The sequence below is a fragment of the Myotis davidii genome, unplaced genomic scaffold, assembly GCF_000327345.1.
Source record: "Myotis davidii unplaced genomic scaffold, ASM32734v1 scaffold20, whole genome shotgun sequence".
NCBI lineage: Eukaryota > Metazoa > Chordata > Mammalia > Chiroptera > Vespertilionidae > Myotis > Myotis davidii.
The window spans coordinates 702,572-721,487 of record NW_006292574.1 but is presented as its reverse complement, the minus strand read 5'-3'; the positions used below and the strand labels follow the sequence as shown (position 1 = coordinate 721,487).

At 38.1% G+C, this 18,916-nt stretch overlaps 1 protein-coding gene and 1 pseudogene across 2 annotated transcripts in view; both read left to right on the top strand.

Annotated features, from left to right (window-relative positions):
- PCDH15 (protocadherin-related 15) overlaps window positions 1–18,916 on the top strand; it is a 516,985-nt gene that overhangs the window by 314,419 nt on the left and 183,650 nt on the right. For both annotated transcript variants that reach the window (XM_015565490.1, XM_015565491.1), the window contains exon 15: window positions 12,853–12,932. In XM_015565490.1, coding sequence (XP_015420976.1) covers window positions 12,853–12,932 — 80 coding nt within the window. The remainder of the gene's footprint in view (window positions 1–12,852; window positions 12,933–18,916) is intronic.
- LOC102767780 lies at window positions 17,525–18,027 on the top strand (annotated as a pseudogene).

Genomic DNA, 18,916 nt, shown 5'->3' with positions numbered 1-18,916 from the left:
GAAGTAACAGGGAGGTTAGGGAAAGCAGAACCCTCGGTCTGATACATTTAAAACAGTTATCTCTTAAATCATCTTTTCTTTGACCCTGCTTTCTTAAGAAGAAAGTAAACATGATTTTAAAAATGTGCAATTTTGCCCTAGAACAGCTGTATGCTATAACTCAAATGCATGTTTTAATAGAGTTAGACTTCACTTCTGTCTCTGATTTACAATTTAACAAGAAATAGGACACCTAGGAAATGGGTGAAAATAATCTTATTTTTCCCTCACAGAGGGCTAGTAGCTTAGAAAACTTGATATGGTGCCAGAAATACAGCCATATTCTCAAGTTCTTTTGAACTTCAAAATAAATAAATAAGATGAAATAGCCTCTTCTGATAATACAGAGCGTAAAGCAGATGTGCTGTAGCTGGTGGGACAGGTGGACACAAGTAACAATTTGTGGTTTGTATTCAGCCTGGAGGCAGAGGTTCACTCACAAGGAGAATAGCTCTCTTGTGGCACATCCTGCTCCCAGTTGTCATCAACATTTGGATGAAGATGTTTTCAGCCTTCCATCACCACATGTACCAAGCCTCTTTGCACCTGTATTCATGTTTTGTTTTTAATTCTCTAAAAGTTCAGCCCAGCCAGTGTGGCTCTGTGGTTGAGCATCAACCTGTGAACCAGGAGGTCACGGTTCCATTCCTGGTCAGGGCACATGTATGGGTTGTGGGCTCAACCCCCCATGGGGGGCAAACAGGAGCCAGCCAATCATTGATTCTCTCTCAAGGATGTTTATATCTCTCCCTCTCCCATGCTCTCTATTCTTATCTAAACTGTTTCCTCCATTTGCATACTAGATCAATGCTCCTCAAGAGCCTGTAATGAAGGATGCACTTAAATGAATTACTAGAAAAATAAGAGACAAAAGACAAGGAATAAAAGCCCAATTTTTACCATTAGATTCAACAGATATAAAATCATCCTGTCAAATTATTTTAAAGTTTTCTGATCTACTCCAGATTTTACTCTAGATAAATTGAGTCTAAATTTTTTATATCATTACTAGGGGAACAGTGCAGGAATTTGTGAACCTTAAAAGGAACTGAGGGCTGTGGGGCCGTGGTGGGCACAGAGGCGGGTCTCGGCTCATCCTCTGCACCCCTGCCCAGCCCCTCCTGCGGTGGCCTTCCAGTCCCATCTGCCGGCAGCCCCGCTCCAGCCGCTGCCACTCCATGCGCTGATGGTGCTGGCCCTGCTCACACCCGCTGACTGCACGGAGCAATTGGGGCCAGCGCCAGCAGCGGGTGTGAGTGGCAGCTGTTGCCCTGATCACCCCTCAGGAGCAGGGGGAGGTGGAGAAGCCCTCAGGGGCAATCAGGGCCGGCAGTTGCCGCTCGCACCTATTGATGGTGACATGTAATCAGAATCGGAGCCAGGCACCGGCAGTGGGTGCGAGCAGTGGCTCCAGCATTGACAGAGGGTAAAAGTGGTAGCTCCAGTGCTGGCAGCAAGTGTGAGCGGAGCCAGCACCAGTGCAGGAAGCAGATGTGAGCACTGGGCGGGACTGCGGCGGTGCAGGAGTAAAGAATTTTAAGTAACCAACAGAGGTTTGCCCTGATGAAAGCAACCAGCGCCTCCACTCACCTGCTCCATCATCCCGCTGCAGCCAATACCGCCACGTTCTGCACACATGTCCCCTGGTTGTCTTGCAACTTACCCATTTCTCGGCTTCCTTCATTATGGAAACCACTCAGATATGTTATCCATATTTTCCTGAAGAAAGTTTTGCTGATTTTATTTCTCCTATTGTCCTTTGACCTTACTATAACCAAGATTACAATCACATCAAACAATTGACATGGCTCTTTTTGTGGTCCCAATTCCTATTCCATTCTCAAATCAATTCCTCATCTTACTCTATTCATGAGTAAGAATTGATAATTAATTCCTTGTTAAAAATTTATTTTGTCAACTAGCAGAACACCATAGTGTCCTGGTGTTTTTCTTCACCCTCTCTGGCTATCCTATCTCTTAAAAGTTGAAATGTCCTAAGGCTTAAGTTTCTAATCTTCATTACAATCACTCCTAAAATTATTTTATCTTGTTTAATAGGTTCAAATTGTTATGTGCTCACAAGTTCTAATTCACATATCCAGTTTAGCTCACTGCCCTAACACTCCAGACCCACCTCCAAGTGTAATATCAATATTTACTTTGGGATATGAAGTAACCACTGTCTTAGGTTAAGTTTCCAAAGAAGCAGACTTTGATATAAAAATTCAGTTTCAGGATGTTTATTAGGGAGTCTTTTTGGAATCAAGTTCTGTGGAAAGGGGAGGAAGGGAGCAGGATTAGGTTTAGGGAGAAGTTGAGCTTCAGTGCAATCCAAATAAAGGCTTCAATTGAGTCTCTAGAAAGCTCTAGGGCTGCGATAGCCCTTTGGAGTCAGAAGGTTGGTAGAAGGAGGTAGGCCCTTTATATACCTGTACCCATGAGTCAGACGCAGGTTGCCCCAGAAAGCAGTTTGAATTTTTCAAGGTAGGCATTCTCTGAATAAGAAAAGCAGCTGAAACCCCTCAGCAGTCAACATTTTCAACATATCTGGGAATAATTTATTTGTCCCTTGAAGGGAGGATTGGCAGCCAAATCATAGTATTATCACAGCATCTCAAAATTAATGTGTCTCATACTCAACTCCTAATACTTCTCTGATCCCCTAGAAAAACAATGGCCCTCCTTCATTTTCATATATTCAGTAAGTGACTTCATTTTTCCAAATTCTCAGTCCAAAACCCTTCAAATCATCTCTGACTTTTCTCTTTCTTCATTGCCCCCCTCTCATTTCCTATCAATTAACAAAGCTTGTTGGTCCCAAAATATATCCAAAAGTTCACCATTTCTTACCACTCACACTGCTTTTATCCTGATCCTAGCCACCATCAGTGTGTGCCTACATTACTGGACTGTACTCTCATCGCACCATGACACAACATCCTTTCACTGACACAACAGACAGATGTTTAAAAATTAACTAAGATCACTTCTTTCTGAAATTCTTCCAGCGGCTTCCCCAGAACACCCAGAATAAAAGCAAATGACTGATACCCACCTGACTTCACCTCACACTTCTCATCCTATATCCTCTCAGGCTTTCTATTCTAGTTGCATTGGACAGCGGTCGGCAAACTCATTAGTCAACGGAGCCAAATATCAACAGTACAATGATTGAAATTTCTTTTGAGAGCCAAATTTTTAAACTTAAATTATATAGGTAGGTACATTGTTATTAACTTAATTAAGGTACTCCTGAGGCTTAGGAAGAGCCACACTCAAGGGGCCAAAGTGCCACAAGTGGCTCGCGAGCTGCAGTTTGCTGACCACAGGCATAGGACATTGCTTTGCACATGGGGCCATGCCGGCCATGGGACCATTCCACTTGCTGTTTTCACTGCCTGAAATGCTCCTTTCCAAGACATTCACATGGCTTATGTCTTGTCTTCCCTTCCCAGAGGTTTCTCTTTAGCAAAATGGTCCTTCCTCATCACCTTATATATTAAAAAAATAACAATAAAATGTCTCAGAATACATACCTACTTTACTTTTACCCTGTGCACTCTTTATTTATTTTGTGTTATCTTACCTATCAGTATGCCAAACATATTAGTTTCACAATGACAGACACTTTGTTTTATTCACTATTGTATCTTCAGCAACAAAAATAATACTTGGAATATACCATGCAATCAATAAAGAGTTATTGAAAATCCAATGGATCTGATTTCAAGAAAGGATAGAACTAAGGTTTCAAACAGGGTCATCAGTCTCAGGCATGTTCCCCCTCTCTCTATTGATTAGCTCTGTGTGGACTTTTCCTGTCACACAGCCTCCGTAATTAGGACATAGAGATGATAAGAACCATCTTGTTCTTGATTAAATCTGAAATGAAGACTTGAGGTCATGCGGCCTCCAGATGAGGTGAAAGGGAATGGATGTGTGGGAAGTTTTCTGCAAGACAATATACTCGAGTAATGAACTGTAATAAATACCTCTAGGTATTGTAATGAAATTAAAACATAACTTATTTTAAAAAACTGCTTGCATATATTTAGAAGTAGAAAGACACATTTTAAGATGTATTTTAGCATTTTCTTCAGGTATGTTTTGCTGTTCCAAGAATTGTATGCTTTTACAAAGCATTTATTGCTTTGTATTTCTAAACTGATATGTAGGGGTAGAGGTGGAGGATACAGTAATGCAAAATTACCTAGCTAAGATGGTGGTGCTGAAATTGAGAAACCCTGTCTTAGTAGATCATAGTCACCAGAACAATAAGGTAAATTATAAGATATACATTTTTAATGAACGTTTTATGAGGGATTGTAGGAATATCTCTTTGTTAAGAGATATTTTGGAGATAATGGCAAAAGACAACTCAAAATGATCTTCATTACCTAGCTAGGCCATTTCTAATCTTTCCTTTCCTTATTTCTATCTTTCCTTAAAGCCTTAGAGAATTCTTTCTAATTTTCTAGACAATAGTTAACTAATATATCTGTGCATGTGGGGTTTTTGTTATCAAATTTTGTGGAAGTGGTAGAGACGACATTTTAACAAACTCCTTCTTGTAACAGATCTTGAAACAAAAATGTATAGCCATAGCAGAAAATAAAATTCTCTATTTACTTCAATGTCAGAAGACTACGTATGACCCAAAGAGAAGTTAACAATTTCTAAAGCTGCTTGGAAAAAGTTTTTGTTGTATCTTGTTTATTTTTATTGACCTAAATTAAGCCATTCTGCTCTTCCTAAAAGTTAAATAAAAGAGGACTAATTTGAAATATGGGCTTGAATGTGGAGTACATGTTTGGGCAATTTTTTGATAGCTACTGGAATTTTAATAACAGTAATCAGTATTACCTTTAGTAATTTGGCAATAAACCTCAGTGCTTACTGCATTCCTTAGAGCTATTTATTGCTTCACATACTGGCAGCTAGTGTTGTTTAAAGCTTAACTATGCAAATGCAGTTATTTCTGTGAGATTTTGATAAGTAGAAAGAAACAAAAACAGTGTTACTGAAGTGTACTCAACAAACTAATGGGTGTCATTTGTCTAGGGAAAACAATAGGATTGCAGTTGATGTTGAGAAGTGCCTGTGGTGAGTCTGTACTTACCTACCAAGCAATGGTTGATTTGGAGCTAAGAAAAAAATTCAGTTTAGATTTAAACATAAGCAAAAAAATATATGCATTGAAATAATTACTGAAAAACACTGAAGAATTCAATGTCCTGTATTTCAGTTTTGAATACATATTATTTAACTTGGGTTCCCCAAATCCCATAACAGTTTGAAAAAGAAAAGAAAGGTGAGTCCGCTGGTTTTTCCTGAGCAGGATGCAGGGATGATTTCTTTCCTGGGTTCTTGTCTGCTTGAGAGTCCGGTTCATGTGCTCTACATACTTTCCCTGAACTCTGAGGCCTGTAAGCTGTATGTAGGTTCCATTTAATTCCTAAAGCCTTGGCTACCTGTTGTACTATTTCCACTACAAAGGCTAGGCCATTATCAGACCCTATGGTCAGAGGCATTCCATACCGCGGAATTATGTCCTTCAGCAATGTCTTAGTGACTTATCTCGCCTTTTCTGTGTGAGTGGGATATACCTCGACCCAGCCTGAAAAGGTGCAAACAAAGACTAGTAGGTATTTATTTCCTTTGCTAGGCCCTATTTCTGTAAAATCTACTTCTAAGTCCTCAAAGGGATCTTGCCCATAGCGCTGAACTCCTATCAGTTCTATAGGTCCCTGTTTGGCATTGTTCTGTGCACAGAGGAGGCAACGCTGAGAGACTGAGGCACATAAGGAGGGAAGATGGGCAGTTAGGTAGTTATCTGCATAACAAAGCTTCTAGGGCAGTCTTCCCTAAATGAGTGAGTTCTAGGACATAGACCCTATGATCTGGGAGTATCCACCAGCCTTTCTTCATTCTCTTGCCCCCTAGCTTCCATTAGGGTAACAACAGAATGAGGTACTTTTACATTTAAGTTTTGTCCCAGGGTAAGCTTATCCCCTTCTTTCACTAATAATGCCATGGCTGCAAGGGCTCTGAGACACGGGGGCCACCCGTAGGCAACTGGGTCAATCTGCTTGGAGAGATAGGCTACTGGTCTTTGCCAGGGTCCAAACTCCTGGGTTAGAACTCCTAGGGCTACCCCGCTGTTCTTGTGAGCAAAAAGATTAAAGTCTCCTGTCACATCTGGTAGCCCTAGTACTGGGGCCTCGGTAAGTTTTGCCTTTATGGTGATGAAGGCTTTCTCCTGCTTGGCACCCCAGTTGATGGGTGCCTTCTCTTCTCCTCTTAAAGCTTCATAGAGAGGCTTAGCTAGGTCTGAAAACCCTGGGATCCAAATTCGACAGAACCCTGCTGCTCCTAGGAATTTCCGAATCTGCCGCCGAGTGCTCGGGACTGGGATGGCGCATACTGCCTGCTTTCTTTCAGTCCCTAGCCTTCATTTCCTTTGGGTGATATGGAAGCCTAGATACTTGACTTCTTTCTGATAGATTTGTGCCTTTTTCTTGGACACCTAGTAACCTGATTTAGTTAAGAGTCTCAGAAGGTCTCATGTTCCTTCCCAGCACTGAGTTTGCATGGAGCTAGCCAGTAGGAGGTCGTCTACATATTGAAGTAGAACACATCTCAAGTCCTGTCCTGGGAACTTAGATCAGATGCTACTGCTCCACTAAAGAGAGTAGGGGGGTTCTTGGATCCTTGTGGCGGTTTGCTCCAGGTGAACTGCTCCTTGGCCCCCGTAGTTGGGGTTCCCACTCAAAGGCAAACAGGGTGTCTTTTTTTCTCTCAACATTAGAACTAATTGAGAGAGATACACGTGGAGTATGTAAGAAGAAGACGAAATCAAATCCTATATAATAAAGAGCTAATGTGCTAATGGTCATGACGTCCTCACGCCGTAACGACCAATCAGCAGGCGGCTGCGTGTGTGGTGAGGCGTGTGCACAGGGACATGACACATGACTGTGTCCCCCGCCAGCGGGGCTTGATAGGGGTGGGGCTGGCCAGGGCTGGGTCTTGCCCAATGGGGGTGGGGCCAGCTGGGTCTGGTTCTCTTCCCTTTTAATGTGCATGAATTTCATGCACCGGGACACTAATTTAAATATAATTAATTAAAACACAAGGCAAACCTGGTTCACTGTTTTTCCTTCCTTACAGTGAATTTACCCTCTTGGTTGTAGGAAGTGCAAAGGCAGGCCCTAACTATAAGTACTAAGGCATATCAGTAGCAAAAATGGACAATAGGTTTGCCACATGGAGCTTGCATGCTAGTAGGAGGAGGAGAATTATAACTGAATATATCAGTGAGTTATACAGAATTTAGAAGATGATGGATTCTATGTGGAAATCATGCAGGAAGGAAAATGGAGAGCACAGGTAGGAATTGCAATTTGATCAGTGACAGTTTCACTGGGCTGACATTAGCAAAGAGTTGAAGAAGGTGAAAGGATGAGCCATGGGGTATCTGGGGAAGAGTCTATCAGGTGCAAGTACAGTGGCCCTGAGGTTCAGGCCTGCCCAGTGTATTTGAGGGAGAATAAAAAATACTCGTGCAGTAAAGAAAGAGAGGAGGAAAATCATAGAAATGATATCAGTAATGCTGGAGGTGTGAAGATAACTTCTCTAAGTGAAATTAAGTACGAATGGAAGAATTTGAGTAGAGCAGTAAAAGAGTTAAAATGTAAGAGACAATAGGGTGGTGAAGGCTGGGGTCAGGACCAGGGGCAGGCTAGAAGGTATTAATAGGGGGACATAATGTAATATTTTCAACAATAAAGATTTAAATAAATACATATCATTCCCAGCCCTAAAAAAAAAAGGAACCATTATGAATTCCTTTGAAAAATAGTCTGTAGTGGAGACATATGAAAAATTATGGGAATTAGTTATGGAGCTATTTTAGTAGACAAGACAAAGCCTAGAGTGATATTCTGGAGATGGTGAGAAGTGGTTTAAATCTTGTTATATTTTTACTAGAGGCCCAATGCATGAAATTTGTGCAGAGTAGACCTTGGCAGCCGTGGCTGCCTGGATTCTGCAGCTGCAGCCCCAGCTTCATCCTGGAAGGATGTCCGGAAGGATGTCTGGTCTAACTAGCATATTATGCTTTTATTATTATAGATAGGTAGAAACTAAGGATTTGTTGATGATGGGATATGGGGAAGAAGATAGAAGTTGAAAATGCCTAGTAAAATATAGCCTGAGTGACTGTAAGGATTGAATTTCCCTTAACCTGAATGAATAGAAGGTTGAAGGAAGAGGAAGTCACTTTTTTACATATTTAATTTGAAATATTTTTTAACATCATAAAAGCTGTCAAGTAGACATTGGGGTATGAGTTGGGAAAGCAGTATGGGCTAGAAGAAATATGCATTTGCAGTTTTGAGCATTTAAGTCATGTTTAAATCTTGGAGATTTGATGACATTCTTAAGCAACTGAATGTGGAAGATAATCAGAGATTGATTGTAAAGTGCTGAGGAGGCAGAAGAACCAGGAATGAAGACCCAGGAGTACAAATATCCTGAAAGCTAAGGAAAGCTTTTGGAAAATTGCTTCCCTTTTCTGAGTTAAACAGAAATTAGGGTCACTGGCTGGGGATAAAGATGGGGTAGGATAAATTGGAATCCTGAGGAGAAAGTGTTAAATAACCACATAGGGAAGAGGGAGAAGGAATAAAGTAGCAACATGAATCATAACAGAGGGATGGAATTTAAGGATTTAGGGTATTCTCATGCATTACAGTGCCATTCTAGATTAGCTGCATTTCCAAGTTGCAGCTCTGTTATATTTGCATGTTATTTTTCATAATACTTGACATATTTTATAAAATTAAATAAACTGACATTTTTCCACAAATAAACTGATTTCAAAAAGGAAATTTTATATCAGAATCATAAATGACAAACACAACACTACTTGCCATAAAACATACACAGTAATTAATATTAAAATATATTATTAAACATTAACATTTTGTTAAAGGGCCAACAAATTATTACCAGGGATACCCAGCCACATTTTGGGAAACTCTGCTATACTGAACTTCAGTACTTAATCTCAGGTAGTTTAATAACATAAATCAGAACTTGTTTGCCTAAGTGAGAAGAGAAAAGATTATCTAAACCTATTGATTTTGATCTATGTTAAAATCCCTAAGGGCAGGTACTTTGTCTCAATGTCCTGTGAAATGTGTAGAATCATTCTGTGTATAGAGTGCACGCTACCTAGTGGTATTTGATGGCTGCATTTGTCTTTAACATGAGCAGAATATTAGATTAGTGAAGATTTGTTTCTTGAGCAAAATTCCTACTTAACAGTGTCTAAACACACTGCTTAATACTTTTATGTCCGAATTGGTGGTTCTGAAAAATGGGTGGCTTCAATTTAGATGCAGTGATTAATTTGGTGGAGCAGGCTAGAAAGAGTAGTTGCTTTGATCTTTAAAGATAGTTTTTGTCCTTCAAGCAAAAAGAAAGAGAAAACCAGCTTTGTCTTAATTTATCATGTTGCTAAACATGTGTCAGAACACCAATGACTAAATTCCATTACTGCTAGCTATTCAAAGTGAGCCTCATTCAATCATGACCTCGGGTTGTTTATCTGAGGCTAAATACAACAGGAGCTCCTTGCTCCTGCTGCTCAATTCACTGGGCATGTACCTGCCCCATGGCCTTTTCACTTGCCAGGCCCTCTGCCTAGAAAGCCCTTCTCCATGTGTCTTGCTCTCTTACCTTTTATAAGTGTTTACTACATTTTCCTGATAGTCTATAAATAAGTGAAAATCCGTACTCTGTCCTCCCTATCTGTCCTTCCTGAATCATTTTATATTTTAATAACACTTATTTGGATCTGAAACTATAAACTTTAATTAATTGCTTTTTTCTTTCTCCAAGTTTCAATATAAACTGCACAAAGAATTTTTTTTCTGTTGTTCACTGGTTTCTGTTGTTCTGGTGTTTAAAACAGTAAAAATGTTCAATTAGTGTTTATTGAATTAATGAGTGAAAACTATCAGTGTTATTGTTATTATCTTCCTTTCGTAGGTAGGTATCTATCTATCCTGAGAGGAGATAGAATAGCCAGGACTGGAACCAGCTGGCTCCAGAGCCTACCCAGTAAAATGTAGGGAAGATGAGTGCCCCCATACTTCTCTCAGACCTTTAGTGAAGGGCTCAGATTTGACCTGACTGATGAAAATAAAAATATAGGAATGTTTTTATACTAAGGATAAGTGATTCTTTAAAAATTAAAGTTACTATTATCTCTAAATTAAAAAATTATGTATTTTCCAATTGAGTAAATTATAAAGAACTCAAAATGGAATAGTGTCAGAAAAGTAATATAATTGAAATATTGTGTATTTTGCATTCACCTATTAGGTTATTATGAGACTTAAATGAGAAAAGGCATGCAAATATAGTTTCTAATTTTAACTTGAAGATTCACTATTCAATAACATATATAAATTTCTGTCGATCATTTAGAGAAGGCTAGCTAGAATCATAATTAAAAAAAATTTTGTAACGATTTTACAAATGTGTTTTAGGACACATATATGCACATGATCAAATCTTAATACTTTAAGAATTCTTTCTTCTGCTGATTTCTCCAATTACTTGTTTTCTGTGTTATTTCTCCCTTTAGATATTGGCAAGTAGATATATATGGTATTTATACTAGAGCTAACACTTGTAATGGATAGATTTAAGAACTCTGAGCCAGATGACATCATTTCCCCTTGTTTAGTTGACTGAGACATTATGAATCTTCTCTAATTACTACACCATTTGCCACAGATCCTGAAATAACAACAAGGAATTTCCTAAGAGGATAAAAGAAAGAAAACAATCAAATGAGGATTTCCTTCTAAATCCTGAGTCTTCAAAGCTTCCAATATGGGCATAACCTCACATGAGAATCAAGTAGGAAAATTATTGGCTCCCACAATCCTTAAAAGCCCGACATTTAAACCATCAAATAAAACTAAAGAAATACTTTAAAGTATCTCAGGGGTGGAAGTAATTAATTTAGCAGGGGGAAAAATTAAGAATCCTCTAAGAATTATTCTCTATTATTTTAGTAACATAACAAAATAAGGATGTATATACATAAAATGACACCACAATCAAAGTGACCTCATCCCATAAAAGGAATAAATATTAGAGTAGACCTATTAAGAAAGAATCAACCTTAATCTGGATTTGCACAAAGCTATCATGCTTCAGAATCTATTTCTTCTGGCATTTATGAAAACACAAAACAATAAATTGTCTCTCTCAAAAAAACCCACACACCAATGAGCAAACAAACAAAAAATGACAGTATTGATAGCAATTTGATAGGTAAAAATGACTGAAAGAGAAAAACAGAAAAAAATTAATGTGAGCTTTTTAATGATAAAACACAGCCTCCAGATATGGCATAAATAATCCAGCAAAGCTTCTCCCGTAGAACCTGGCACCTTCTAAATATTATCTGTTCTTATTCAGTTGTTTCAGGACTCAGGTTGTGGTAGTCTGGGAGAGACTCCTGGCCATCCATTCATTGTGGTAGTTGATAGAGTTGTTTATAACCAGGGCTATGTAATAATGCACGGCAAAGCCATCTGATCTACCAGTGGAAACAGCGCCTGCTGTTCTGGACATGGGAGCTGGGCCAGTAACCTGTAAATAAAATCCTTTTAGCCATTTCTCAGATTCATCCTCTCCCCTGGATCATACTTAGATAGATCCTTCTTATATCCCTTTTATATCATCTACTAGAGGCTTGATGCACAAATTTCGTGCAAGGGGTTCGCCCTCACAGCCCCAGCTGCCTCAGCCAACCCTTGCAGCCCTGGCTTCGTCTGGAAGGTTGTCCAGACAGTTGTTCTGCTGTTCGGTCTAATTAGCATATTAGCTCTTTATTACATAGGATATTTATGTTGTTTTTACTCATCTCTTCTGTAATGGGTATAAGGACTCATTGGAAAAAGAAATTATTGAATGCTTTACATTTTTTTAAAAAAATTTTTATCCCTCCCCGACCCATCTCGAATGCTTTACATTTTAGATCAAATTCCCTTTCCCAGTGCCACAGAGTAGAGTGGTATCTTTATTTTGGGTAAGAGAAATCCAGAACTCAAAGTCAGAAGCTATAGGTTTTAATCTTCTCTTACTGGAGTGGCAGGAGGAGAAGGGAGGCAGGATAATATTTATTGGAAACTTAGAATGTGGCAGATGCCAGCCTGTGTGCTTTGGCATAGATTGTTTCAGTTAAACCTTCTAATATCTGTTAACTTTTATATTATTATGCATTTGATTTTGTCAGTGAAGAAATTGAGAAATAATCACACAATAAGTGGAGCCTGGTTGTAAATTCAAGCTGTCTGGCTCTATTATGTTTTCCTGACTTGATATATTCTGAGTAGAAAAAAGAAAAAAAAAGTGTATTAATTAATCTCTGTACATGTAAACATTTATGTAGAGTTTAATACATTCGTTTAAATTATAGACTCGGGCAAAATTAAATACATAAACCTTAGGAAAATCTCTACTGTGTTTCCCCACCAGGTAAGATTGTATATGAGTTTAGAATTTATTTTTTATTCACTTCAGACTTTCAGATAAGATAAAATGACAGAAATTCTGGAATCATATATGAAATCTTTTTATTTTATATCTTGCCATTAGCGCATTTTTAATATTTATGCTATTAGTCATGGGTATTCTGTGCTGTTAGTGTCAAGTTTCTATATTACATTGTACTGAATAGGAGCCATATCAATTAATTGTTAATTGAATTACGTTTTCTCTCTGAAGGCAACTGATCGAGAGGGAGACCCAATAACATATGCCATTGAGAATGGAGATCCTCAGCGAGTTTTCAATCTTTCAGAAACGTAAGTTGAAAGTGATTTCTGAATTTATTTTTTTTCTTTTTTAAATGTTAATGTACTAGTAGTAAGAGAACAGACTTCTAATTAAAGGCTTTCAGCAGTTTGTAGTTTACTTTAGATTTTTCTGTGAATATTAATAAGAAGCTGGGGAGGGGGTGGCAATTCTGAATCCAGAAATTTTACCCAGGAGACTACTTATTTTAAACATTTTCACTAGGTAAAATCCATTGAGGTGAAAACATTTTATTTGCAGGAATAACTTGGCATTAATTAGATCCCTTTAGCATTGTCAGCTACTCATAATAACAATGACATTTCTATAAACAGTAAATTGTTCATTCAAAGGGAATTTTGTAAAGCAAAGTACTTTAAATTCAAACAAATACAAGGTACCAGCAAAGTCCATCATTCAATTTGTGATTAATGTAGGTATATTCTAAAAATGTTAACACAAAAATATTGCTTGTCTGTATGTTCCTTTGGGGTCTATATAAGTGTCATTCTACTCACCTCTCTGAACATATCAAAGATAATATTAACTAAAACCATTGAGAAAACTGGTAGCAGTCATTAAGAAAGGATTGAGGTTTGTGGAGAGATCATTCGCTTTCTTCTGTAATAGCAAAGTAGCTGTTCTGTTATAACATGTGGCTGGTTGTTCAAGAGCTGTACTTGCTGCCTGTCTGGTGTTTTCTGTGTGGTTGTGAGTGGTTTTACACCCTGAAAGAATGGAAACCTAAACTTATCCCATGATTGTAAAATGAACAATTTGACAAATGGGCCACACATTGCTTCAGTCTCAGAGACATTGGTACATGATGTCAAACCAAGAAAATCATATGTGGTCACTTAGTCTTGTGAGGAATAGTTGCAATTTCACATTGAATAGGATGTTGCAACCATGAGCCAATATGCCCAGAAACTGGATTTTCCAGACTTCAGATTTTACAGGTAAAAAAACTTTCACTTAAAAATGGAAAAACTTAACTATTTTGAATTTTGCCCTATAAGTACATACAACTCAAAAATTAGCTATAACTTAAAATCATCATTAAATAAAGAAAAAAAATCTATAGAGGCACTTTAACGGTAATCAAGCCGATGTGGTACTGATTTAAGAATAGATGTACCAGTATAAATTATTAAGGATGAAGCTTAAGGGTCCAGAAATAACTCCTAACATTTATGGCCAATTGATTTCCAGAAACAAAGGGCCCGGGCAATCCAATCAGGAAAGAATGATCTTTTCAACTAATGAAGCTGGCACAGCATGCAAAAGAATTAAGTTGAATCTGTACCTAGGACTACTCACAAAAATTAACTCAAAGTGGATAGACCTAAATATAAGAGATAAAATTATATAACTCTTAGAAGAAAATACAGAAGTAAGTCTACATGGTTTGGACTAGGCAATGCTTTCCTAGATACGCCACAAAAGCACACGTGATTAATGAGAAGACTGATAAATTGGATTTCATCAAAATTTGAAAAGAAAAAAAAAGTGCTTCAAAGTATGCCATCAAGAAAGCGAAAGCCCACAGGTTGAGATAAATTATTTCAAATAATGTGCATGATAGGGACATATATCAAGAATATATTAAAAACAAAACTCAAAAATAAACAGAATTAATCCAAATAAAAACAGATAAGAATTTGAATAAACACTTCTCCAAAGAAGATATATCAATGACCAATAAACAGATGAATATGCTTCTAATCACTAGTCATTAGGGAAATGTAAATTAAAATCACAAGATACCACTTCACACCCACTTAGAATGGCTATAATGAAAAGGAAAGGAAATAACAAGTAAGGGTGAGGATGTGGAGCTGTCAGAATCTTCACATGTTTCTGGTGGAATGTAAAATGTGCACTCTGCAAAACAATTTGTCAGTTCTCTAAATGGTAAACAGAGTTACCATATAACCCAACAATTTCACTCATATCTACTCAAGAGAAATAAAAACATTCATTCACATAAAAAGTTGCACAAACAATGTTGATGACAGAATTAGAATTATTTATAATAGCAAAATATGGAAACAACCCAAATGTCTGTCTACAGATGGACGGATTCACAAAATGTATATTCACACCATGTAATATTATTTGTTAATAAAGCAGAATGACGCCCTGAAACATTCTGCAGCATAGATGAAATTTAAGAACTTTATGCTCAGTGAGAGAAAACATTCACAAGACCACATATGATATGATTTCATTAGTATGAAATGTCCAGAAGAGGCAAATCTATAGAGACAGAAAGCAGACGAGTATTTGCCTGAAGCTAGGAATGAGGGAGAGCGGGGAGTGACTGCTAATGGATACAGTGATGAAGATGTTTTAAAATTGATTGTGGTGATGGTTTAGCAACTCTTCAAATATACTAAAATATATTGAATACCATACTTTAGGTGAATTCTATGATACGTGAATTTTACATTAATAAAACTATTTAAAAGAGAGACAACCGTGAATATTTCACCTACCCTGGTAAGCAGGAAGCCCAGATCTTTCTTTCTTACACTCTCTCTCTTAAAAATTTATATTTCTGTGTTTTTCCTTTGATGCTGAAGGATTTTACAGCTCCTGGTTGTGAAATCTGATGAGCCATCCATTTTATAAAAGAAATTCTCCACTTGTTCTGGTACCCTGGCAGCCATTTCTCTACTGTTTCTCATTTCTGCTTTTGAAATCAGAGACACCTAAGTGGGGTCACAGAAGTTCTTTAAGTTGTGGAAGATGTCAATACAGCATCCTCTTCGACTAAACTGACCACAGTTCTTAATGCTACAGCTCTTAGGTCAATTCAAACAGTCATCTCCTTAAATACAAACTGATTCTAGGACAGTGATAGGGAATAGAAAATTCCCCCTTTCCCTTCTTAGTTCTTCTGACTGGTCTAAGAATTAAATTGCCATGAGACAAATGAGAATATAACCAAATTTAAATTTAATTATGTATGTACATATAGAGATTCCGTAAGAATATAGGGCCTGATGACCTATTAGGCAGTTGAGGTTTGTATGCCATCTTAAGCAATGGGGAAGAGGGTGGGGATAGTTGTTTGGGACTTCAAGTGGTGGAAGGTAGTTCACATGGAAATGGGAAGGCAAATGTTTAGTAAACAAATATAAACTCTAACCTAATAATAGGGCACAAGGAGGACTTTGAGCAAATGGGCCTTGCTAGGTTCCTGTGTCTATCACACACTAATTCATATTAAACTATAGTTACTTGTGATGGTATCTCCCTTCCTGGAGCAGGCCCTCTATCTAAAATCTTTGAGGAAGCTAGAAGGAAGGTCATAGTTTCTTCCTAAGTCATTTGTTTCTAAAAATAAACAACTTAAAATAATCAATACCCAACGAGGCATATTTTGGGGCAACAAACTTTGCTCCCCTTCAACAGTGAGTAGAGGGCAGATCCTTGTGATAATTGCATACTTTTTTTCCCCTTTGACTGTTCATGCCTTTGATGTCATATTTACACATCCGTTGTCAAATCCAGAATCATTAAGATTTTCCCCTATGTTTTTGTCTAAGTGTTTTATGGTTTGAGTACTTATATTTAGTTATTGTTTCATTTTTACTTAATTTTCACATATGGTGTAAAATAGTGCAGTTTCATAGTTTTACAGTTTCCCATTGCCTCAGCACCATTTTCCCAATTGAATATTCTTGGCATCTTTGTTGAAAACCAATTGATCACAGATGTATGGGTTTATTTCTGGACAATTCTATTCTATTCCCTAGGATACATGAGCTGTTTCAAATGCCCTAATTTCCCATGAAACCATTTACCCCCTGGCTTTTGGAGTCTTTCTATGCCTCAACTGTATCTTTTGCCTCAGGTGGTGTCAGGCTACTCCTTTCCTTATATAATGTTTTCCAAAAATTTCTACTGCTTTTCTGCCTTGAGTGAGTTCTGAGTTAGACAAAACAAAGAAAGCCGTATTATATCTTAGGACAGCCTCCAGATTAGTTGGATAGACAAACACAATCCTTTGGGAACTAGGATAGCTCTTCTCCCTCCAGAAACAGGGACCAGAGTGTCATAGTAGGAATGGTGACTGCCATCTTCAGGACTACTCCAGGACAGAGCGTGGAGACAAGGACAAGTGTAAATGCCACAAAGTTTTCCCATCATTTTTAAATTGCCTTTTTCTTGACTCTGCCTTTATGAGGTCGCTGTCCACCTTTGACTTTTCTCCAGAGTTCTATCAAAGTTGGCTCTGACCCTTTCTGTTTCATTTTTTCAAGGCTTTTGTGGAGAGATCATCTATCTCTTAGAGCTTAACCATTTTCACCGACGTCCCTCTTCTGCAATACATTTTCAACCCTGTAAATTCTAAGTGGCACTATTATTGATGTGTCAGAGGTGATTCTTACATATAATATATATATATACACAAATATATATATATATGTATGCGTATATATATATACACACACACAAATATATATGTATATGTATATGTATATGATTTACTGAATCTAATAAATGTAGCCCAACTTTGATCTAACTGGTAGAAAGACTATACAGACCATGCTGGTCTGCCTCTCCCATGTCAGAGACCCCGTGACACTCCAGGATGGGAGTCAAGCCAATTCCGGAGCAAACTGGATGCAGCTTCATTCAGCATTCCTACCAGTCATTTGATTACAACAAAGCCTCGACACATCATGCCTTACATGGGAAGGAGAGCAATGCCAGGGGAGCACTGTCATTGTGGAGGAGCTGTCTAGCCTTCCGTCCCAGAAAATCCGGCAGAACAGCATGGTGCAGGACCATCAGCCGACACCAGATAGCTGCCTCCTCAGCAGGGTTGTGGGCCAGCTTGTGGCTGATGAAGACCATCGTGTGTTCCACCAGATGTTCCTATTAAAGAACATCTGTAATGCTTGGGTTTGCACCAAAGACGTGTTCAGGCTTGCCCTGCACCACTTCGTTGGTCACCTCCCAGCCAGGCACTCAGTGTGTTTCCTCTTCCCCATACTATTCACACGCCTCCCGGTACTCCGAACATCACACCAAAGAGCGGAGCCGTGGTGGGAATGGCCCCAGGGCGCTGTGTGCATGGTGCTTGGATGCTAGGCTAGTTCCATCTGACATGAGAAACTTGTGTTGTTCCAGCACATGCTTTAGAAAGACTTGAGTAATGTAAAAGGTTGTCTTTTTTTTTTTTTTTTAACCCCCGACAAGTTGCTGTAGTAGCCCAAAATAGTAAAGGAGAAAGCAGCTGCGTCACTGCCCAGATAATGATTTGTTCAGATCTCTCAATGGCTCATGATACAGTGAAACCACAAAAATTCTCTTTAAAAAAGAAAAAGAAGAAGACCCTTCCCTACTAGTTGTTTATGGACTTCATGAAAGGATGCTTTTTTAAACACCTAAATAGTCTTTCAGCAATGAATACCGAAAGACACCAGCTATTCCTTCTTTCTCTTCAAAATAGCCTGCCACTGCCTACTATAATGGGGAACAGGCACATGTTGTCTTAAACAGAGAACTAGCTCCATGATATTCACCAACCCATGAAAAAGTTGCTATTTATGTATAACATGGCTCTACAAGGAAATATTATATAAATTTCTAGTGGTTTTTCTGATTCATTGTGTAAGAAAGAGTATAGAGAGCCTTGATCGTTAAACTGAGGGGGAAATGAAAAACAATGTCTCAGTTTTCTTTATTTTATTATACTGTGGCTAGGTTTTCAGATTTCCTATTTCTTTCATTACTTGCAAATAAGTCTCAGAAGCAGTAAATGTCGTACTTTTCTCTGAATGTCATTTTAGAATGAGATTATCTGAACCATGTGTGGTGTAGAAAGTTGATCCAAACCTGACTGTTATGAACTACTCTAGTAATTGGTTTACAGTTATTTCGATAAAACATTTAAAAATGTACAAGAGGCAGAGGCAGTGTTTTCATAACCATACCATATGTTCAGAGCATTTATTAAATCTATATCAACAGCAGTCAC